Source organism: Monodon monoceros, unplaced genomic scaffold, assembly GCF_005190385.1.
Source record: "Monodon monoceros isolate NGI ecotype Baffin Bay Population unplaced genomic scaffold, NGI_Narwhal_1 Super_Scaffold_3, whole genome shotgun sequence".
In the NCBI taxonomy this organism is placed as follows: Eukaryota; Metazoa; Chordata; class Mammalia; order Artiodactyla; family Monodontidae; genus Monodon; species Monodon monoceros.
Genome location: NW_021703780.1, coordinates 35,585,338 through 35,610,375, shown reverse-complemented (window position 1 = coordinate 35,610,375; position 25,038 = coordinate 35,585,338). Strand labels below are relative to the sequence as shown.

The 25,038-nt window shown below is 39.0% G+C and overlaps 1 protein-coding gene across 1 annotated transcript in view; it reads left to right on the top strand.

Annotated features, from left to right (window-relative positions):
- Positions 1 to 25,038, top strand: part of DNAH8 (dynein axonemal heavy chain 8) — a 323,816-nt gene that overhangs the window by 251,466 nt on the left and 47,312 nt on the right. The window contains exons 83-85 of the mRNA XM_029243162.1: positions 10,953 to 11,026; positions 13,557 to 13,709; positions 14,077 to 14,232. Of these exons, the coding sequence (XP_029098995.1) occupies positions 10,953 to 11,026; positions 13,557 to 13,709; positions 14,077 to 14,232 (383 nt within the window). The remainder of the gene's footprint in view (positions 1 to 10,952; positions 11,027 to 13,556; positions 13,710 to 14,076; positions 14,233 to 25,038) is intronic.

Here is a 25,038-nt window from a genome sequence, read left to right as displayed (position 1 = left end):
TATCAAATATTTATCAACCTATGTTAAAAATGAAGAAAGACTGCAGATTTATAACTTAACCTTCCACCTTAAGTAACTAGGAAAAGAAGAGCAAACCCAAAGCAATCAAAAGGAAGGAAATAATAAATATTTGAGTCGGAAAAAAATGCAAGAGGGAATTAAAACACAATAGAGAGTCATCCAACCAAAAGTATCTTCTTGGAAAAAATCAACAAAATTGGCAAACTTTTGTTTTGACTGACCAAGAATAAAGGAGAGGAGACTAAGATAACGAAAATCAGGAATGAAAGAGGGGTATCAATGAAAATAATCAATAAACAATCTATAATAAGAATAGAAAAGAGTTTTATTTGAGTCAAACTGAGGACTAAAGCCAGAACAGCCTCTCAGATAACTCAGAGGACCCTCTCTGGAGAAGCATGGTTTTCAGCACAGTTTTGTGTCTTGTCAGAACCAAGAACACCAAACAAGTCAGAGGTACATTCCTTCAAGGTTTCAAGAAAAACAGATCAGCAAGTACATAGTGAGTCAGTATGGCCTTGGCACCTGGGAAGGGAGTCTTATCATCAAAGGAGTACAGCATTGGCATCGCAGGAAGGGAGGCATTTATGAAATCTTTATTTTTAACATGGACATTCTTTAATTCTGGTCAATGTGTCCTTCTCTGTGATAATTAGAGCAGATTGTAGAACAATGTATGTTTGATAGGCCACAAACAGGCTGTTTCAGTTAGCATAAAATTCAAGTAAACTCATGTATAAGCCAGAATGACATTGCCATATCTCAATATGTGAAATTTTCTTTTATCAAAGGGCATCTCTATTGACCTGACAAAAATAAAAATCATAACATAATATTATGAACACTTATGCAACAAATTAGATAACCTAGATGAAATGCACAAATTATTGGAAAGAGACAACTACTGAAACTGACACAAGAAGAATTAGAAAACCCGAATACATCTATAAGAAGTAAAAAGAAAGAAAAAAGAATGAAAAGAAGTGAAGACAGCCTAGGAGACCTCTGGGACAACATTAAATGCAACAACATTCATATTATAGGGGTCTCAGAATGAAAAGAGAGAGAGAAAGGACCCGAGTAATATTTAAAGGGATTATAGTCAAAAAATTCCCTAACATGGGGAAGGAAATAGCCAGCCAAGTCCAGGAAGCACAGAGAGTCCCAAGGAGAAACACGCCAAGACACATAGTAATCAAATTGACAAAAATTAAAGACAAAGAAAAATTATTGAAAGCAACAAGGGAAAAACAACAAATAACATAAAAGGGAACTCCCATAAGGTTAGCAGCTGATCTCTCAGCAGAAAATATACAAGCCAGAAGGGAGTGGCATGATATATTTAAAGTGATGGAAGGGAAGAACCTACAACCCAGATTACTCTACCCGGCAAGGATCTCATTCACATTCGACAGAGAAATCAAAACCTTTACAGACAAGCAAAAGCTAAGAGAATACAGCACCACCAAACCAGCTCTACAACAAATGCTAAAGGAACTTCTCTAAGTGGGAAACACAAGACAAGAAAAGGACCTACAAAAACAAATCCATAACAATTAAGAAAATGGTAATAGGAACATACATATTGGTAATTGCCTTAAACGTGAATGGATTAAATGCTCCAAACAAAAGACACAGCTTCACTGAATGGATACAAAAACAAGACCCATATATATGCTGTCTACAAGAGACCCACTTCAGACCTAGTGACACATTCAGACTGAAAGTGAGGGGATGGAAAAAGATATTCCATGCAAATGGAAATCAAAAGAAAGCTGGAGTAGCAATTCTCATATCAGATAAAATAGACTTTAAAACAAAGAATGTTGCAAGAAACAAGGAGGGACACTACATAATGATCACAGGATCATTCCATGAAGAAGATATAACAATTATATATGCACCCAACATAGGAGCACCTCAATACATAAGGCCACTGCTAACAGCTATAAGAGAGCAAATTGACAGTAACACAATAGTGGGGAACTTTAACACCTTGCTTACACCAATGGACAGATCATCCAAACAGAAAATTAATAAGGAAACACAAGCTTTAAATGATACAATAGACCAGATAGATTTAATTGATATTGATAGGACATTCCATCCAGAAACAGCAGATTACACTTTCATCTCAAGTGCACACGGAACATTCTCCAGGAAAAATCACATCTTGGGTCACAAATCAAGCCTCAGTACATTTAAGGAAATTGAAATCACATCAAGCATCTTTTCTGACCACAACATTATGAGATTAGAAATTGATTAAAGGGAAAAAAACGTAAAAAACACAAACACAAGGAGGCTACACAATATGTTACTAAATAACCGAGATCACTGAAGAAATCAAAGAGGAAATCAAAAATTACCTAGACACAATTGACAATGAAAACACAACTATCCAAAACCTATGGGATGCAGGAAAAGCAGTTCTAAGAGGGAAGTTTATAGCAATACAAGACTACCTCAAGAAACAAGAAAAATATCAAATAAACAATCTAACCTTACACCTAAAGGAAGTAGAGAAAGAAAAACAAACAAAACCCAAAGTTAGTAGAAGAAAAGAAATCATAAAGATCAGAGCAGAAATAAATGACATAGAAACAAAGAAAACAATAGCAAAGATAATAAAACTAAAAGCTTGTTCTTTGAAAAGATAAACAAAATTGATAAACCTTTAGTCAGACTCATCACGAAAAAGAGGGAGAAGACTCAAATCAATAAAATTAGAAATGAAAAAGGAGAAGTTACAACAGACACTGCAGAAATACAAAGCATCCTAAACAGACTACTACAAGCAACTCTATGCCAATAAAATAGACAACCTGGAAGAAATGGACAAATTCTTAGAAAGGTATAACCTACCAAGACTGAACCAGGAAGAAATAGAAAATATGAACAGACCAATCACAAGTAATGAAATTGAAGCTGTGATTACAAATCTTCCAACAAACAAAAGTCCAGGACCAGATGGCCTCACAGGTGAATTCTATGAAACATTTAGAGAAGAGCTAACACCCATCCTTCTCAAACTCTTCCAGAAAATTGCAGAGGAAGGAGCATTCCCAAACTCATTCTATGAGGCCACCATCATCACCCTGATACCAAAAGCAGACAAAGATACTACAAAAAACAGAAAATTACAGACCAATATCATTGATGAATATACATGCAAAAATCCTCAACAAAATACTAGCAAGCAGAATCCAACAGCACATTAAAAGGATCATACACCACGATCAAGTGGGATTTATCCCAGGGATGCAAAGATTCTTCAATATATGCAAATCAATCAATGTGACACACCATATTAACAAACTGAAGAATAAAAACCATATGATCATCTCAATAGATGCAGAAAAAGCTTTCAACAAATTCAACACCCATTTATGATAAAAACGCTCCAGAAAGTGGGCATAGAGGGAACCTACCTCAGCATAATAAAGGCCATATATGACAAACCTACAGCAAACATCATTCTCAATGGTGAAAAGCTGAAAGCATTTTCTCTAAGATCAGGAACAAGACAAGGATGTCCACTCTCACCACTATTATTCAACATCGTTTTGGAAGTCCTAGCCATGGCAATCAGAGAAGGAAAAGAAATAAAAGGAATACAAATTGGAAAAGAAGAAGTAAAACTGTCACTGTTTGCAGATGACAGGATACTATGCATAGAGAATCCTAAAGATGCCACCAGAAAACTACTAGAGCTAATCAATGCATTTGGTAAAGTTGCAGGATACAAAATTAATGCACAGATATCTCTTGCATTCCTATACACTAATGATGAAAATTCTGAAAGAGAAATTAAGGAAACAGTCCCATTTACAACTGCAAGAAAAAGAATAAAATACCTAGGAATAAACCTACCTAGGAGACAAAAGACCTGTATGCAGAAAACTATAAGACACTGATGAAAGAAATTAAAGATGATACAAACAGATGGAGAGATATACCATGTTCTTGGATTGGAAAAATCGACACTGTGAAAATGACTCTACTACCCAAAGCAATCTACAGATTCAGTGCAATCCCTATCAAACTACCAATGGCATTTTTCACAGAACTAGAACAAAAAATTTCACAATTTGTATGGAAACACAAAAGACCCCGAATAGCCAAAGCAATCTTGAGAAAGAAAAACAGAGCTGGAGGAATCAGGCTCCCTGACTTCAGACTATGCTACAAAGCTACAGTAATCAAGACAATATGGTACTGGCACAAAAACAGAAATATAGATCAATGGAACAGGATAGAAAGCCCAGAGATAAACCCACACACCTACGGTCAACTAATCTATGACAAAGGAGGCAAGGATATACAATGGAGAAAAGACAGACTCTTCAATAAGTGGTGCTGGGAAAACTGGACAGCTACATGTAAAAGAATTAAATTAGAACATTCCCTTACAACATACACAAAAATAAACTCAAAATGGATTAGAGACCTAAATTTAAGACTGAACACTATAAAACTCTTAGAGGAAAACATAGAAAGAACACTCTCTGACATAAATCACAGCAAGATCTTTTTTGATTCACCTCCTAGAGTAATGGAAATAAAAACAAAAATAAACAAATGGGACCTAATGAAACTTAAAAGCTTTTACAAAACAAAGGAAACTACAAACAAGACGAAAAGACAACCCTCACAATCGGAGAAAATATATGCAAATGAATCAACGGACAAAGTATTAATCTCCAAAATGTATAAACAGCTCATGAAGCTCAATATTAAAGAAACAAACAACACAATAAAAAAATGGGTAGAAGACCTAAATGGACATTTCTCCAAAGAAGACATACAGATGGCCAAGAAGCACATGAAAAGCTGCTCAACATCACTAATTATAAGAGAAATGCAAATCAAAACTACAATGAGGTATCACCTCACACCAGTTAGAATGGGCATCATCAGAAAATCTACAAACAACAAATGCTGGAGACGGTGTGGAGAAAAGGGAACCCTCTTGCACCTGTTGGTGGGAATGTAAATTGATACAGCCACTTTGGAGAACAGTATGGAGGTTCCTTAAAAAACTAAAAATAGAATTACCATATGACCCAACAATCCCACTACTGGGCATATACCCAGAGAAAACCATAATTCAAAAAGACATATGCACCCTAATGTTCATTTCAGCACTATTTACAATAGACAGGTCATGGAAGCAACCTAAATGCCCATCCACAGATGAATGGATAAAGAAGATGTGGTACATATATACAATGGAATATTACTCAGCCATAAAAATGAACGAAATTTGGTCATTTGTAGAGACATAGATGGATCTAGAGACTGTCATACAGAGTGAAGTAAGTCAGAAAGAGAAAAACAAATATCGTATATTAATGCATGTATGTGGAACCGAGAAAAATGGTACAGATGAACCGGTTTGCAGGGCAGAAATAGAGACACAGATGTAGAGAACAAATGTACAGACACCATGGGGGGAAAGTGGCGTGGGGGTGGTGGTGGTGGTGGTGAATTGGGAGATTGGGATTGACATATATACACTAATATGTATAAAATGGTTAACTAATAAGAACCTGCTGTATAAAAAAATAATGAAATAAAATTCAAAAATTCAAAAAAAAGTAAATAGATTGATTTAGTAATCAAAAACTTCCCAACAAAAGAAATACCAGGACTGGATGCCTTTATGGGTGAATTCTACTGAATGTTTAATGAATACCACCAATTCTTCACAAATCTTTCCAAAAAATAAAAGAGAATACTTCCCAACTCATTCTATGAGCCCATATTACTCTGATACCAATTCTAGACAAAGACATTAGAAGGAAACCAATATCCTTTTTGAATATAGAAGCAAAAATTCTCAACAAAATCTATCAAACCAAATCCAGCACCATATAAAAAGGATTATACACCATGACCAAGGGGATTTATCCCAAGAATGCAAGGTTGGTTAAACATATGGAAATTAATCAATGTAATACACCATGTTAATAGAAGAAAGAACAAAAACCACATGGTTATCTTAATAGTTGCAGAAAAAGCATTGAAAAAATCCAACACTCTTTCATGATGAAAGTGCTCAACAAACTAGGAATAAAAGGGAAGTTCTTCAACCTGATGAGGGCACCTACAAAATCCCACAGCTAACATCCTACATAATGTTGAAAGACTGAATATTTTTCCCCAAACATCAGGAGCAAGAGAAGAATGTCTACTTGTACTTCTACTCAGCACTGTATTGGAGGTTTTAGTCAGACCAGAAGAAGAAATAAATGGCATTCACACTGGAAAAGAAGAAGTAAAACCATCTCAATTTGAAGATGACATGATTTTGCATATAGAAAAGCCTAAGCAGTCCACCAAAAGACTACTAGGGCTAATAAACAAGTTCAACAAGATCGCAGAACAAAAGATCCTATTTGAAAATCCATTGTTTTTCTACACACTAGCAAGAAAAAACCAAAAATTAATATATAAACAAACCAAAAATTTATATAATTATAAATGCAATTTCATTTACAATATCATAAGATACTTAGGAATAAATTTAACAAAGAAGTGCAAAGCTTGTGAGTTGAAAACTATAAAACAGTTGAAAAATTAAAGAAGATATAATAATGATAATAATGATGATGATAAAAATAGAAAGACATCCCATGTTCATGGATAGAAAGACTTTATTTTTTTATTGTTATTATTTTGGCCGTGCTGCCCAACTTGTGGGATTTTACTGCCCTGACCAGGGATTGAGACTGGGCCACAGCAGTGAAAGTGTTGAGTCCTAACTACTGGACTGCCAGGGAATTCCCAGAAGACTTTAAATTGATAAGATGACAGCACTCTCCAAATTGATTTAACAGCTTTAAAGCAACTCCCATCAAAATCCCAGCTGCCTTTTTTTGGTGGAAATTGACAAGCTGATCCTAAAATTCATATGGAAATACATGGAACCCAGAATAGCCAAAACAACCTTGTAAAAAAAGAACAAAAGTGTGGAACTCACACTTCCTGCTTTTTAAAACCTACTACAAAGCTACAGTAATCAGACAGAATGGTACTGGCATAAGGATAGACATATATATCAATGGAATAGAATTGGGGGTCCAGAAATAACCCTCATTTATGGTCAGTTGTTTCTCAACAAGGGTGCCAGACCATTCAATGGAGAAAGGACAGCCTCTTCAACAAACCATGCTGGAAAAACTAATATCTATCAATACTTTCAAAAGAATAAAGTTTGACCTTTATTTCACACCATATATAAAAATTAACTCAAAATTATCAGAGACATAATTGTAAGAGCTAAAACTATCAAACTCTTAGAAGAAAATGTAGGAATAAATCTTTGTGACTGGATTAGGCAGTAATTTTCTAAATATGACACTTAAAACATGGGAAACAAAAGAGAAAATAGACAAATTGGACTTAAACAAAATTGAAAACTTTTGTACTTCAACGAATACCATCAAGAAAGTGAAAAAGACAACCTATTAATACAATATGAGAGAAAATATTTGCAAATAATATATCTGGTAAGTATCTGGTATACAGAATGTAAAAAGAACTTCTTACAATGCATAAATAAAGAGTCAAATAACCCAGTTAAAAAATGAGCCATGGATTTGAATAGACATTTCTCCAAAGAAGATATACATATGGCCAATAAGCACATGAAAAGTTACTCAACACCATTAATCATTAGGGAAATGGATATCAAAACTACAGTGAGATACCACTTCATTTCAAGATGGCTATAATCAAAAAGATGGACAATAGCAAGTGCTGACAAGGATGCAGAAAAATTAGAACTTTTATACATTGCTAATGGAACTGTAAAGTGGTGTAGCTGCTTTGGAAAACAGCCTGACAGTTCCTCAAAAAGTTAAGCATAGAATTGCAGTAAGACCCAACAATTCTACTCCTAAGCCTATATCTAAGAGAATTGACAACATGTCCACACAAAGGCTTATACATGAATGTTCATAGCAGCATTATTCATACTCACCAAAAAGTGGAAACAACCCAAATGTCCATCAGCTGATGAATGGATAAACAAAATATAGTACATCTGTATAATGGACTACTGCTCAGCCATAAAAAGGAATGAAGTTGTGATGCATGCTACAATATGGATGAACCTTGAAAATATTATGCTAAGTAAAAGAAGACAGACACAAAAGGTCACATATTGTATAATTCCATTTAAAAGAAATGTCTAGAATAGAGATAGAAAGTAGACTAGTGGTTGCTAGAGTGGGAGAGGGTGATGGGGACTGCTAATGGATGTGAAGTCTCTTTTTGGATTGGTGAAAATGATCTGAAATTGGACAGTAGTAATGGTTCCACAACTCTATGAATATACTAAAAAAACATTGAATTGTAGACTTTAAAGGGGTAAGTTTTATGATATGTGAATTATATCTGTTTTTAAAGTTTGAGAAAATATTTATTGAGTACCTACTGAGTGCTACGCACTGTCTAGGTGCTGGATAAGCCACTGTGATATAAGTCCCTTGTGGAGCTGATGTTCTAGTGTCAGGGGAAAACAGACAGTAATTAATTAACAAGTGAGTATATAATATGCTAAAAAGTATATAATATGCTAAGAAAAAGTAGGGTAAGGGGCAGAGTGACGGGGATAGGTATGCTGTACTAGATCAGATGGTCAGGGAAGGCCTTGTTGAGAAGGTGAGGAAGACCTGAGATGTAAGGAATTAAGTCAGTGGAGCGTTCGAGGAGACACATTTCAGACAGAGGGAACAGAGGTGAGGCTGGAGTGTGCCTGGGGAGGAGGGAGGAGGCCAGTGTGGCTGGAGAAGAGTGAATGAATGGTGGTGAGATCCTAAAAAGTGTGTGTTTGTGTGTATGTGTGTGTGTAGAGTGCGGTAGCAGTGGGAGCCAATAGTGTAGGGTCTTAGAGGTAAGAATTTGAATTGGATTCTGGATTTTGTGCGGAATGAAATGGGAAGCCATCGGATGTTTCTGAGCAGAGGATGGACGTAATCTGATTTAGGATTCGACAGAATTCCTCTGTCTGCCGTGGGAAGAATAACTAGTAGAGAAAAGGAGTGGGAGAGAGGTAACCAGTTAGTAGGCTACTGCAAGAATACAGGCAAGAGGTGATGGACCAGGGACTAAAAGTGTAGATGTCCAGAAGTGGTCAGATTCTGGGTTTGTTTTGAAGGAATGCCTCTAAGTCTCCTCTTGACCACTTACCCAGGTCAAGATAAGAAACTCAGGCCACCTGAACAAAAACCAGTTCTTCCTTTTAAAAGGTGTATTTCAGAAGAGCTGGAAGGACAGGGGAGATAGATTGTGGCTCATGCTCACATGTTAATAATTTTTGTCCCTATCAAACTTTCCTCCATTGACCTACCTAACATTTGTGGGTTCTTCTGAAACAAGAGGGGCTCTATCTCTTTGTACAATTTGGAGGCTCCTCCCTTTCAAGTTCCACCTCTCCTTCCTTCTCCTATTATAGGGTGTGTGGATTCTTCTCAGATGCCCTGGGAGCAGTGCCTGGTTCCCCTTGAGCAGGAGACATTCATGAGGGCTTTGGTGGGAAAATCCAGCTTTGTTCAGTGACCTCTGGACAATTGCAGTTCCCAGTTTTTCAAGCAGGGCTCTGCCATCCTCTCTCAGGCACCCACTGCAGAGTTTCACCCTGTGACCCTGAGTCCACAAAAAATCCTAATGCTGCACCCTGCGAACCCTCACAGAATCTCTGGCCATTAACCCCATGGTGCTATATTTTAAATGGTGTGCCCTGGCAACTTCTTCTCTGGTTCCTGACATACTTCTAACTCCACCCCGTGAATTTCTCTCATCCTCTGTAACTTCTAAAGTTTCCAAATCAGCCTCATTGTTTGCCCAGCTACAGCAGCCCTTTTTTCTGAGGATTCAGGCTCCTCCAGTAGAGTAGGGCAAAAGCATACACTGCTTCACAATGTCTCCATTGACCTCCTTTCCCTGCGCCTCTAGAGATCTAGAGATCATGCCTCTAAAATTCAAGAAGACCTGGGTCCACGAAGACTTGCTTAAAAGTTAATTTCCAATTCCATTTTCACAAACATTATTTAGAGACTTCTGCAATTTAGTGAATTCATGTGACAGGCACAAGTGTGGTTCTCTGCCTGGAACATCAGATTCACTAATAAGCCTATATAGTGTATATTCTGCTGAACTATAATCACACCTCTAATCTTGGAGCGGTCTCCACTTTTTCTTCATGCTCAGTTACAAGATGGTGATTTAATCCTGAGGAGCAGTTATCCCTGATAACTTAGCCCTCATGGGGCTAAGCTGCCACAAGTTCCATCTTGGAAAATGGACAAATATGCAAACAAAACCCAAACAGACAGACAAACTTGACGTTGTAAAAGAATAAAAAGCCAACTAAATCTTTACCGAAGCATCTGATAAAACACCAAAAAAAAATATTCTAGTCAAAACACAGAACAGGGAACTCTACTCAGTGCTCTGTGGTGACCTAAATGGGAAGGAAGTCTAAAAAAGAGTGGGTATATGTATAACTGATTCACTTCGCTGTACAGCAGAAACAAACACAACATTGTAAAGCAACTATACTCCAATATAATTTAATTTAAAAATTTAGCAAAACTCAAAAATCCTCTTTCCCACTTAATGCCTATGATAGCATTATAGCTGCCTCTCCCCCATCAATCTATCTCCTCGTTATCTCCAAAGACCCCAGAACTCTCTAAAAGACCTGCCTTGTGCCTTTTGTCTCTCTTTCCTTGTCCTTCCCGTTCCAGTTTCTGCTCCACTTATTTCTCTCATCAACACAACTGAAAGCCAGACTTGTTTGAATAACAAAGTCTTCTTAGAAGCCACGGAGGAGGGAGGCTATGACCATTCAGAAATTAATTTTTTGTCCCAATCCTGTTATAAAATTTATGTTTTATCATAGTGATCCTTCTGTGTTACAGAATGCAGAACTATCTCAATGGGGCAAGGACAAGAAGTACATGCTCGAAAGCTGATTCAGATGTCAATGCAGCAGGTATGTAGCAATGGACAACTACTCTTCATGCAACATTCTTGATATTATTCCTCTGGCCATCTGGTCTACTTAGGACCAACACAGTGATGGGTAAAGCATTCTACCTGTGATGCTCAATCATTATTTTTCATTTTTATTTATGTATATAGAGTCAACCTTTGATTTCCTACAAATTTTAAGCCTCCAGCTAGTTTGCTCCTGACATCCCCACAAAATACTTGTTCCATTTTCTATAGCATATGCTCCATTTTATTTTCACTAAATATTTTTTGATAATTTGGCAGCCACATTTTCCGGTTCCTAAAGGATGCAGCTCTAGCAGTCTTGGAATGCCATGTTCAATATTAATAGATAGTGCTTAAGAAGTGACAGATTGAGACAGTCAAATTTCAATTTTCAGTTAAAGTGAGACTTTCATTTTTCATTAGTGGATAGTTTCAGGCAAATAAGAAATATTTGAGGGTGTTATGTTTAAATATTGATAATGGTTTTTATTGAAAATTGCAAGCTGGATGGACTCTTTTTCATCACACCTAATAAATATACAGGTCATTAATTTTCTAGAAACGGTTGGTAGATAGCAATTTCAGCAGCAATAAGAAATTGTGCCATTTATAAAAATAAAATAAGATCTTGGTTTATTTTTAAGCTTTTGATCTCATAACGTCTGTAGCAACTGTGGTGCAGCTTTTCCCTGGGAATTAATGACTGGAGAGGGTTAATGGGCTAAAACTCTGCTTGGTTCATCAAAGTTTCAGGCTAGTCATTAATTCTCAAGTGCGCCAAGCCTTAATCTTTACCACTTAATTAAATTCAATAATATATTGTATTTAATTTATATATATTGAAGAAATTATATATAATTATTTTTACTCAGATCAAATAATTCACTCTATTGAGTGATTTGACAGTTTGACTTTGGGCCTTAAATAAGTTCTTTAGTTTCCACGAGTGAGGAACTTCTAAATTTGGTACAGCATTCACATTAACCTTCTTTGGAATATTAGCTTTTATAACTTCCATGTTCTGTGTCTCAAGGTAGGATAAATATTGATAATAATGGCATTATCAAACAAACAAACAAACAACAACAATAACCCATGAATAGGTACAGCCACACTGCCACTTGAAAGATTTAGGATAAAGCTGACACGGTGGAATGCAGAGCATGGAATCAGAGAGTAACTGGATCCACGATGACACAAACCAACCATGAAGTCCATCTTGGTCTAGAGACCCCAGTTGTCTAGACCAACAAGTCCCCTTTGCCGCTTAAGCCAGCCTGAGTTCTGTTTTCTCTTGCAGTAGAAGGTGTATATACAGGCCTTACCACATATACACTAAGCTCTATGATTTGTAGCTGTATTTATCTGATCTCATTATATATCAAGATATTGTCTGGCTAATAAACTGTGTTCTTATAGAACTGTGACGGTCATGTGAATTACATTGTTAAAGAAGCTTTTATCAAGTATTTAGATAGTGCTTAGAAAGTTTTGTGGTTTCAGGAATATCTGGGAGGAGTGATGGCAAAGAATAAGGTTTAATATTATGGTAGCAAATGCCACCAACTGTATTTTATTGCCTCTGGTGAAATAAAATTGGTATTTTAAGTCAGAAGAAGAAAACTTGAGCATAAAATTCTCTCTCTCTGCTCATTTGGGCCTCCTCCCTCCCCTTTTAGTGTCCAGTGTACATCTGCATCACGCATTAGCCAGACCTCCTCAAAGGTGGGAATGCCTGCTCGAATGCAAAGATCAATTTTTTTTTCCCTTTTTTCTGACGCTAGCCAGGTAACTTCTTAAAAGATTAGCATGCTTTTCCAACTCTGCAGGGAGTCATGGTGACTTGTTACTGGCTTTGTATGTGTACCTGGACTGTGTATCTTTGGTGAACCTCATGTGAAATGTCAGCATGTCATTTTGATGTATGATCCTTTGTCTCGAAAATGTATATGACTCTGCCTTTGACTTGTAACAGGCAAGACAGGTCTCAGAGCTTCTGTCTCCCAGGCTATAATCCTCAGTTTGGCTCAAATAAAATTCTCTCTTTTCTTCCTAACTTGATTGTTAATGAATTTTCGTCGACACCTCCAACTTTCATGAGGTAATGTGTATCTCTCTTTGTGACGGTGGACAACTTGGTTTCGGGGTGAGTCCCTTCTGATTTACCCTAGGCAGGACAATTTAAGTTACAAATTCCAAAATACCCATTCCCACCATTAGATGGTGCACACACTGTACTTAAACAAGTCTGGCTTCAAATTTTAACTTTTGTTCCCTTCTAAACCAGGGGTGGCAGGATACAATCATTTTGAACCTACTTGATTCCAAGTAACCAGCTTTACAACTAACAGAAAAAAGAAGATTGTATTGACATATAACAATTTCATTAAAATATACGTGCTCAAAACAGAGTATTCTTATGCCCTGAGTAAAAGTTTCAAAAAATTTGTTTGTATGTTTTGTTTTATTAAAGTCATAGCAAAAAAAGTTATAAGGAATTAATATGAAATCATTTTTGAATACAGGGTGGCTGGGTATTACTGCAGAATTGTCACCTTGGCCTAGAATTCATGGAAGAATTGCTAGAGACATTAACTACCACTGATGCCAGCAATGATACTTTCCGAGTGTGGCTAACGACCGAGCCCCACAATCGGTTTCCCATTACATTGCTTCAGGTTTGTTACTGTGAGATAAGTATCCTTTCCTTGAGAGTTATACAAATAAAGATGGCACAAATATGATTATGGAAAGATGGCAAACATAACAGGGCTTTCTGGTCCAGTAGAAGCTGCGTTGCAAAATCTTATGCCATTATCGTCAAAATCTTGACTATAATTATCAAGATTATATGGTAAAAATTCCCACGGAAGAGTTATAAGACTCAGTATTAATTTATTGGGTTTTAGCTCTGATCAATGTAAGTAGCTTACAGGGTGCCTATTTATGTACCATAAGCATATTGTTGGCTGATGTGTTGTAATTTCTATTTTATTCTTCACAGTAATTTATAGAAACAAAACTACTATTTGCTTTTTATGACAGACTTCTCTCAAATTCACTAATGAGCCACCCCAAGGCGTTCGCGCAGGTTTGAAAAGAACATTTGCTGGAATTAATCAAGACCTTCTGGATATCAGTAATTTACCCATGTGGAAGCCAATGCTTTACACTGTAGCATTTTTACACTCCACTGTGCAGGTAACTTCTGAGAGCAGTTTGCACATTTAGAGGATGCTAATGATGTTATGTTTGCCTCTCTGCTGCACTGTCTTCTCTCCTCACCTCGGTTTCTTTTTCCTTCATGGCACTTTTCCCCACCTGGCACAGGACATGCATATTTGTTTATGTATTTATGTGTCCTCCTGGCCCCACACCCCCACTTTGGCCCCTAGAGTATAAGATTCTCCAGGGCAATGACTTTGTTCTTTTGTAACTGCTGGGTCTCCCCCTGTGACAGCAGCAGCTGGGGCATTGCCAGAGCTCAATAAATATTTGTGGGATGAACAAACGGATTACTGCGATAGGAGCTTGGTCTTGAAAGTGCCTGTGCTGGCCAGGAATGTTATGTACACCATCTCATGTAATACTAACAGCCACCTTTCAAGGTAGGATTTATTACCATCTTACAAGTGAGGAAATTGAGACTCAGAGAGGTTAAGTTCCTTTCTAAACAGTAGATCTAGGAGTCAAGCCCCACGCTGTCTGCCCTGGATACAAGTATGTTTCAACCCTCCTTCCACCAGTGACAGAAGTGGTGGTGTTGGGAAGAGGAGTCACAAGGGTCACCTGTCTTCTTCACGTTGTTTGTTCTTTGCTTTTACTGTGTACTTATATAGTCATTTAATAATTTTATGGCTGCCCAGCAACATCTCTATGGGATTATTTTCGTTTTGTTATTGCTTTGTTCTATATTTGAATTTTGTATTTTGTTCTGTATTTGAAAGCTGTATAATTTTAATGTACTTGATTCACTCCTTGATTTCACAGACAGATAAAGGGACTCCTTTAACTCTTTCCTACATTTCTTCTTTCCCTGAGGTTGGAGTGAGGACAAAATGAATCAACTGGTTTAAACCAGAAGTCATGGTTCAGCTGTGCACAGCAGCCGGCAGAGCTTGGCCTCATCTCTACCCACCCTGCCCCAAAGGTGGAGGGGAATTTGGTGCCCACCCCAGAAAATACTGGGCGTGTTTACCCATAGGTTCCTTGGCTCCACCGCTTTACCAGGTTTCATGCTGCCCAACAGAGAGGGCTGTTTAGAGGGGACAGCTGGTGTTTATCTGTCCCCCAACTCTGAGAGACTTAAAATCAGGTTAAACGCTTAGCGGGTGGTTATTTTTGCTAAGTTCCATTGTGGCCTTTGGATTGATTGTAAAGTACAGCTTTCAAGTCACTGAAGCTGATTTCATATATTCTTATCTGGGAATTGTTGGGTTTGCTAGGCCTTATCACACTCTAATACAAATATTGCTTTAAACTCTGTTATTTAAAGCCCAATTCACAAATAATAAATTTTATGATTCTTTTCCTAGCAGTGATGATTCAACTCTTCCACTGTGCTTATCACAGACAGATGACTGGGGGGTATTTTCCATATGGTCAACATGGCAATCTGTGTTTTTAGTGGCCATTATCCAAGGGTTAAAAAGAAGACCAGGACCATGGGCCAGTCATGGGGCCGAAGTGTGCTTGCACTTAAAGTGGCTTGTATTTGGGTTAAAACAGAAAAAAATCTCCACTGCTAAGGCCGTGAAGCTAACAGTGGCATGTCTATGAAAAAAAAAGGTTGCGAAGATCTCTTAAAATCCAATCATAGTGTGTTAGAAAGAGCACTTCACGGAGAGTCAGGAAGCCTGGATTTTAGACTTGTTGTGACATCAGTTAGCCACGTAAGGTTGGTCAAGTTATGTCCCTCTCGAGGCTTCTGTTTCCCCATCTGTGTGTTTAGAGGCAGAAGGAGGTGATCTTTCAAGACTTTTCCCATTTCTAACATTCTGTTGTCTATACAACAGTTCTATGACTATACAAGGAGTGCAGATAATTCAAGCATTTTTCCCTCGGTTCTAGTTTTATCAATTTCAGAAATGTTTACTGTGATATTGCCTAAACATATTCTTTTCTTGGTTAGGATAAAGCCAGCTTGATAGAAAAATCTGGAATTCTTTAGGAGCTTGTGGTCCTGGGTCAGCACCATCTGCATCACCTGGGGACTTGTAAGAGATGAATTTCAGGCCCCACCCAGACCCACTGAATCAGATTCTGTGTTGTAATAAGATGCCCGAGTGATTCGTGTGCACATTAGCGTTTAACACACAACTGTTACAGGAAGGACTGTTCTGAATAGACAGATTGTGGCTTATATTTTTCTAGTGTTGGATATAATAGTCAAGTACCAGATTTTCTTTTTTTAACATCTTCATTGGAGTATAATTGCTTTACAATGGTGTGTTAGTTTCTGCTGTATAACAAAGTGAATCAGCTATACATATACATATATCCCCACATCTCCCTCTTGCGTCTCCCCCCACCCCATCCCACCCCTCTAGGTGGACACAAAGCACCGAGCTGATCTCCCTGTGCTAGGCAGCTGCTTCCCACTAGCTATCTATTTTACATTTGGAGTGTATATATGTCCATGCCACCCTCTCACTTCGTCCCAGCTTACCCTTCCCCCTCCCAGTGTCCTCAAGTCCATTCTCTATGTCTGCGTCTTTATTCCTGTCCTGCCCAGAGGTTCTTCAGAACTTTCCTTTTTTTTTTTTTTTTTTTAGAGTCCATATATATGTGTTAGCATACAGTATTTATTTTTCTCTTTCTGACTTACTTCACTCTGTATGACAGTCTCTAGGTCCATCCACCTCACTATAAATAACTCGATTTCGTTTCTTTATATGGCTGACTAATATTCCATTGTATATATGTGCCAGCTCTTCTTTATCCATTCATATGTTGTTGGACACTTAGGTTGCTTCCACGTCCTGGCTATTGTAAATAGTGCTGCAATGAACATTGTGGTACATGCCTGTTTTTGAATTATGATTTTCTCAGGGTATATGTCCAGTAGTGGGATTGCTGGGTCGTATGGTAGTTCTATTTTTAGTTTTTTTAAGGAAGCTCCGTACTGTTCTCCATAGTGGCTGTATCAATTTACATTCCCACCAACAGTGCAAGAGGGTTCCCTTTTCTCCGCACCCTCTCCAGCATTTATTGTTTGTAGATTTTTTGATGATGGCCATTCTGATCAGTGTGAGATGATATCTCATTGTAGTTTTGATTTGCATTTCTCTAATGATTAGTGATGTTGACCATCCTTTCATGTGTTTGTTGGCAATCTGTATGTCTTCTTGGGAGAAATGTCTGTTTAGGTCTTCTGCCCATTTCTGGATTGGGTTGTTTGTTTTTCTGATATTGAGCTGCCTGAGCTGCTTGTATATTTTAGAGATTAATCCTTGGTCAGTTGCTTCATTTGCAAATATTTTCTCCCATTCTGAGGCTTGTCTTTTCTTCTTGTTTATGGTTTCCTTTGCTGTGCAAAAGCTTGTAAGTTTCATTAGGTCCCATTTGTTTATTTTTGTTTTTATTTCCATTTCTCTAGGAGATGAGTCAAAAAGGATCTTGCTGTGACTTATGTCATAGAGTGTTCTGCCTACGTTTTCCTCTAAGAGTTTTATAGTGTCTGACCTTACATTTAGGTCTTTAATCCATTTTGAGTTTATTTTTGTGTATGGTGTTAGGAAGTGTTCTAATTTAATTCTTTTGCATGTAGCTGTCCAGTTTTCCCAGCACCACTTATTGAAGAGGCTGTCTTTTCTCCATTGTTTATTCTTGCCTCATTTATCAAAGATAAGGTGGGTTTATCTCTGGGTTTTTTATCCTGTTCCATTGATCTATATTTCTATTTTTGTGCCAGTACCATACTGTCTTGATTACTGTAGCTTTGTAGCATAGTCTGAAGTCAGGGAGCCTGATTCCTCCAGCTCTGTTTTTCTTTCTCAAGATTGCTTTGGCTATTCGGGGTCTTTTGTGTTTCCATTCAAATTGTGAAATTCTTTGTTTTAGTTCTGTGAAAAATGCCATTGGTAGTTTGATAGGGATTGCATTGAATCTGTAGATTGCTTTGGGTAGTATAGTCATTTTCACAATGTTGATTCTTCCAATCCAGGAACGTGGTATATCTCTCCATCTGTTTGTATCATCTAATTTCTTTCATCAGTGTCTTACAGTTTTCTGCATACAAGTCTTTTCCTGATTCGTTAATCGATGAATTGATTCCTCCAAATTTACCTGGATATCCCTTGCTTTATACAAACACGATGTATATACTTTTGTCCATGCAGAGACTGAAAAAAAGAAGAGGGAATTGGTTTATGTCACATAATATGAAGCTTCTGGGCTGGGGAGAGTGTTGCCAAAACTCGGCCCCTGTTCACCCTTGCTGAGTAGAAATGCGGAGATAGAGTTTTGGGTGAAGTAGAAAAGAATAGCTCTATTGCTTTGTCAGGCAGAGGGGACCACAGCGGGCTAATGCCCTCAAGACTGTGTGTCCCACCCTGGAGGGGGTAGTGAGGAGTCTTATAGTGTTCAAGGAACAGGGCGTGGTCAGCTCGTGCACATTCTTCTGATTGGTTGGTGGTGAGGTAGGTAATTGGGAGTCAGCATCATCAATCGTTTGGTTCCAGCTGGTCTGGGGTCTATGTGCGTGTGGGCAACATACAGTTAACTTCTTCCACCTGGTGGGGGTTTCAGTATCTATAAGACAGCTCAAAGGACATGGCTCAGAATATTATCTATAGTCCTTGAGGAAGAAATAAAGGTCCTTGACTTTGTTTAACGACTAAAGTATTATTATTTGGTCTTGTTTTTTCTTTTCTTTTTGTATTTTCTCACCTCTCTGATTAAATTTATTCTTTGACTGAAGTTTTTCTACAGACAATAGGCAGGCGGAGGACATGGGTGGGGGGGTTCTATCCTGGGAAGGCCTCAGAGGTTCCTGCTCGGTTACAAGGGGTTCATGCTGGAATCCATAACACATGAGAATGCAGGAGCGAGTGGTAAAATAGCCAACCCCTGCCTGCCCTCCAATGTGTTTCTCTTACTGAATCAAAGTTTGGCATCATGCCATCAACTCACTCCAGCTCAAGAGCATCACGTGTTATGTGGACCCTACTCTTGTTGCAGAGGACAAAATGAGCATCCCTCCTCTCCTATAAGAAGGGGAAGTAGATTTGGCTGGTCAAGGACAATCTTGGGCAGAAGAGTGGTAGAGGGTGTCTTGGGATGGGAGCAGGATTACCCAGTAGAAGGGGGTGCGCTGCCATGGCAACCTGCATAGTTGCACCAGCCACTTCTGCACTAAGCTCTGCTTGCTTCCTACTCCCCCTGGCTCCCTCCCCTCTCCTCCAGGAGCTCGACCTCCACGTTGGCCAGGAGGTTACTGCAGCAGCGGCCGCTCTTGCTGCAGTCGGCTGATGTCTCTGCCTCGGCCAGCCAGCCCTCCTGCCCTCGCCGTGGGAGCCTTTCATCCCCAGCACCAGGGGGCATGCCTCCGCTTATTTGGCCACTACTTCTGAGAACGTTTCCCACATCCTCTTTTATCTATTTATTTATTTATGGCTGTGTTGGGTCTTCACCGCTGCGTGCGGGCCTCTCACTGCAGCAGCTTCTGTTGTTGCTGAGCACGGGCTCTAGGCGCGTGGGTTTCAGCAACTGTGGCACCTGGGCTCAGTAGTTGTGGCTCACGGGCTCTAGAGCACAGGCTCAGTAATTGTGGCTCATGGGCCCAGTTGCTCTGCGGCATGTGGGATCCTCCCAGACCAGGGCTCGAACCCATGTCCCCTGCACTGGCAGGTGGATTCTCAACCACTGCACCACCAGAGAAGTCCTCCCGCATCCTCTTGAAGATGACTCTAGGGGGAAACTTCCCTCTGGCCTCAATATTCTCTCTCTACATCTTGCCAGAAAGTCCAGTGTAGCACTGTTCTGGCCTTCAGAGCAAGCCCACACTCACCCTTCAGGATTTTAATTTTAAACATACCTTCCTCCAAAGTCTTGGTCTTCTGAAATTCAACAGTTCTTCAACAGTTCCGTTTGTAGTCTCCTCCCAACACCTCCTGCAGGTCACAATAATGTTTCCTGTTTTGTTCCTATTGATAGTCAATATACTGCCCCTTGTAGTGCAGTACGTTGGACCCGTGAGCATCTTAAGCAGTGGTCCTCAGCCATTGCCTGGGCCCCAGAATCCCCTGGAGGAGGCATCGGCGTGAAGAGCTCAGACCTTTTAAAAACTTCCCAAGTGATTCTAATATGCAGTGAGAGTGGAGAATAATTCCCAAAGAGCCACTGCCCTTAAGGGAGGAGTCTTTAGTCATTTTTATGACCTTTTCATGGTTTGGATATTTCTCCCCCTCACCTTGGCTCACCCACATTGAAGCCCACATTTGGGACTTTTCTTATGGCTTATACACAGCTTTGTGAGGTTTACTGCAAGAATCTTTGATTAGGAGTTCTAAGGGCCTGCACTGGCAGTTGCAAACTCGGAAATTTTACCATGGCTCTTAAAATATTTGTTTAATATTTAATAAAAATGGCCATATCTATGGGGCTCAGAGAGTACCACTGTTAACAGTTCCTCATTCAGAAAAGTGTTTACTTCTTTGACATATATATATATATATATATATATATATATTTTTTTTTTTCTCTTTTTTTTTTTTTTTGCGGTACGTGGGCCTCTCACCACTGTGGCCTCTCCCGTTGTGGAGCACAGGTTCCGGACGCACAGGCTTAGCGGCCATGGCTCACGGGCCCATCCGCTCCGCGGCATGTGGGATCTTCCCAGACCGGGGCACGAACCGTGTCCCCTGCATCGGCAGGCAGACTCCCAACCACTGCGCCACCAGGGAAGCCCCTCTGACATATTTTTTATGTTTAAGCCTTGACAAACACTCCCTTCAAATTTAATACTGTTTATAACAGTTCTCTCTTTGGGGAGGTGTGATTATAAAGTTCTTAGTGCAAATCTCTTCAAAATAATTACAGTAACATGATACAGATTTTTAAGAAGATCTTTTACACGTACCTCTGTAGTGTTTCCCAGTGGTTCTGACCATTTCTGTTAATTATTTTTACCTATTCAAGCTTCCCTTATATTGTCTAGTATAGATTGCATTTTTCATCTTATGCTAACTCCAGTTATTAAATAAATAGGTGTGATGCTCCACAGAGAGCTTTGTTTTAAAGATGGGACTGAAGTGAATCTGCACTGGACTGTGAGAGGCGGGGGATCATTGGACTGAGGTAGGTTCTAACATAAAACTGGAAATAGCTTTGACATCATTAAAATGATGACTCCATTGAACAGCCTCTCTTCGGTGTTCTAAGGAGTATTCCAAGTTTTCCATATTTCACTAGTAGTTGTGTTTTATATATTCTTTGGAATAAAAAGAAGGAAGCTTATTGGTTCAATCTAGTAGGGAGTAGACTAGTCTTCCTAAAATCATCACCTCCAACTTAATAATGGATAATAACTCCCTTCTGTTGAGTCAGGTTTTAGCTCTTTCTCCTAACATCAAATCTGTCTATGTTTCATCCCTGAATCATCACGTGGGGATGTAGTTCCAGCTACTCACCAGAGGTTGTCCTCTGCTGCAGTGGCACAGTCCTGCAGCTTCCTTCTGGATGAATCGTGAACTTTGCATTCCTGTCTTTGCTCCTGACCTTTGCTAAGCCCGGGATTCTTTTCTCCCTTCTTTTCAAAGACCAGCTTCAGTTTCATTCTTCCCAGGAGCCCTTGATTGAATGTCTTCTTCAAGCTTATCACCTGTGAAATTTTGACAGTTAATTATATTTAGTACCCTGTTGTCCTTTCCTGTTTTGTCTTATTTTCTCAACTAGATTAAAACTTCTTGAAAATGCACTGATTCTAATATTTTTCTATTATTGGACTCATCCTAATATTTTTCTAAACATAAGACTCATCCTATAGTTTCAAAAATACTAATTGGATTGGAGAGATTCAGTATGCCAAATATTCCAAATTCTAGCAAAGTCCTCTGTTTTTGAGCTTCCAAATGATTAAGTCCCAGTGGTTTGAGTCTACCCTGATATCATTCCAAGATGATACTTAGGGGTTGTTTTTTTCTTTATTGTCACTTACAGGGGTCAGTGAGTAAAAAAAAAAAAAAAAAAAAAATAGCAAGAAAGTGAAATGACCTCATTTGTGAAAGAAAAGACACCACATTTTGTCTTTTTTTCTAAAAGGAGTTAAACAGTTTATGACTTTAGTGAACCAACCTAAAAACTGAACATTTTAAATAAAAATTGATAGTAAGTAACATAAAATGAAGCAAACCTCAGCATTAGGGCAATTTTCAAAGATCACATTTTAAGGAGCAACTGAATTGCAATTGCTCAGTGCATGTAAACGGGAGTGTTTCCACAGAGCCAATTTAAGCAGCTTCAGTAATTGGAAAGAAAGAATTGTTGTTCATTCAGTCTCCTACTAATTGAACAGTAAATTTTAAAAACTAAGTCAAAACAGGTAAAACTGTTTTAGAGTTGATTCTCTTTTTTGAAAAAATGGGAAAACATTTGTGTTTGGTTCGTAAGTGGTTAGCATTCTTCTCTTTGAAGCCCTCAAGGTGGAAGAAATCCCAGAGCTTCAAGTGTTAGCTGAACGCATTTTCGTGTTAGTACCCCATAGACCCTCCAGGCCCCCCTTGCTCCTAGAGCAACCTGGAGGAGGTTCACCATAGTGCTTCTTGGGACCCATGCAAGAAATTCAAAACCACACGTCAGCTTCCTAATTGACCCTCCGGAGAGTGAGAGAGAGTGCCTTTCATGCTGATAATAATCAACTCACATGTTTGTTTATTAGACAACCATGATCCTTCTCCCGAGGCGCAGGTACAAAAGGGGAGACAAAAATGGGAGATGTGTCTCCTCCTGTCAAGGCCTCCTCCCAACCCCATGGCTCCTCCTAATCTTCTCTGTGTTCAAGGTGGAAGATGGTTCTTCACAGCTCCTCAGTTTACAAACCTCTCTGGTTTAAGTTCTGACTAGGACAAACTCTGAATACCTGTTCTGAACTCTAAGTCCAAATTCCTGGGAGAAGGGATATTGTTGGCTCTTCTTAGGCTGATTGCTCACCTTTGGTCTAATTAGCTAAGGAGTGGGGAGTCACGCCATGCAAATGTCCAACACCTGACAGCCTAACCTAAAGAAGAACAGCTCTAGAAATAACGCTAGTAGTTGACATTTCTTGTTGTTGTTTCTGTTTTTTGCGGTACGCGGGCCTCTCGCTGTTGTGGCCTCTCCCGTTGCGGAGCACAGGCTCCGGCCGCGCAGGCTCAGCGGCCATGGCTCACGGGCCCAGCCGCTCTGCGGCATGTGGGATCTTCCCGGACCGGGGCACGAACCCGTGTCCCCTGCATCGTCAGGCGGACTCTCAACCACTGCGCCACCAGGGAAGCCCAGTAGTTGACATTTTTAAGGGTTGTTTGCCCTCAGTCTGACCTCCCAGGGTGGACATCTGGACCCAAATTAATTTTGATGTTTTATTTAATATCTTAAAAGAGGACTTCCTGGTGGCGCAGTGGTTAAAAATCCTCCTGCGAATACAGGGGACATGGGTTCGAGCCCTGGTCCAGGAAGATCCCACATGCCGTGGAGCAACGAAGCCTGTGCGCCACAACTACTGAACCTGTGCTCTAGAGCCCGAGCTCTGCAACAAGAGAAGCCACCACAATGAGAAGCCCGTGCACTGCAAGGAAGAAGAGTAGTCCCTGCTCAACGCAACTAGAGGAAGACCACGTGGAGCAATGAAGACTCAATGCAGCCAAAAATAAATAAAATAAATTTATATAAAAAAATCTTAAAAGCATATCCTAAAAAAATCAGTAATTAAAGCTTCTCAGTATCTCAATTTCTTTTCTGACTTGTCCGTGAATTTGTCCAAACTGCAATTCATTTAGATTCCTTTAAATGGTAGTGTTATTCAAGATCTAAAGCATGGAACAGCTGCAAGAAGAAGTATTGGAATGGCTTGTGAAAACAATGTGTGCGTGTGTGTGTGTGTGTGTGTGTGTATGTGTGTGTGTGTGTGTGTGTGTGTGTGTTGGGTTAGGGAAGGCAAAAGAGAGAAAAGTTAGTATACATTTAGAGGTAGAGAAGTAGAATTACATCTTCCCATACATGTATTAGAATTCTACTCTCCATATGGAGAGGCACCAGGGTCAAAGTTCTGGGAGCTAACCTGAATAAATAATTGGACTTTTCTTAGAGAGACTGATTGTGTGCTGTGGCAGGGAAAGCTGATGGTATGGTAATGTTTGAGTTAATCCGTGTTGTGTACTAGGTGATGACGGCCTGGAAATATCAGTTCTAACACTCACATACCTTTAAAATGGTCTCCAGAATATCAAAGCAATTGAGTCATTTGGCCTGAGCCTCATTTGATTATTTACGAGTAATTTGGTGATTTGAAACAGCCGCTGTTTCACAGGAGAGACAAATGAAGGCAATATGAATGTTTTAAGAGAGAGATGTCATGTTTTACCATAGAAAATGTTTAGTTTGCAAAATCTGAAACTGCAAGATTACAAAGTGAAACTAGCAGGAAGTCTAAATGCCCTTGAGTGCTTAAGTCATTCACCTTAAAAAACTAAAATTCAAACCCTTGCATTTAACATTTGAAACTTTCAACAGTCCAGTTTAGAATAAATTAATTCATTCAACAGATTTTTATTGAGCACCTACTACACTTTTTGAGTTGACAATGGAGACCTACACTTTTTAAACCCAAGAACTCCAGTTTGGCAAATATTTGGAGATTTGCTCTTGAAAGCCTTCTAGAGCCAAGGAGTAATATCTCTATTTGTTACTATATCCAAAATCATATACTGTTCTTTTATGATGTCAACTTATTTCAATATCATGCCTTAATTTTACTGTACTTTATGTTTTAATAATAAAAACAGGTATCAGCTGCAATACAATTTAAAACTC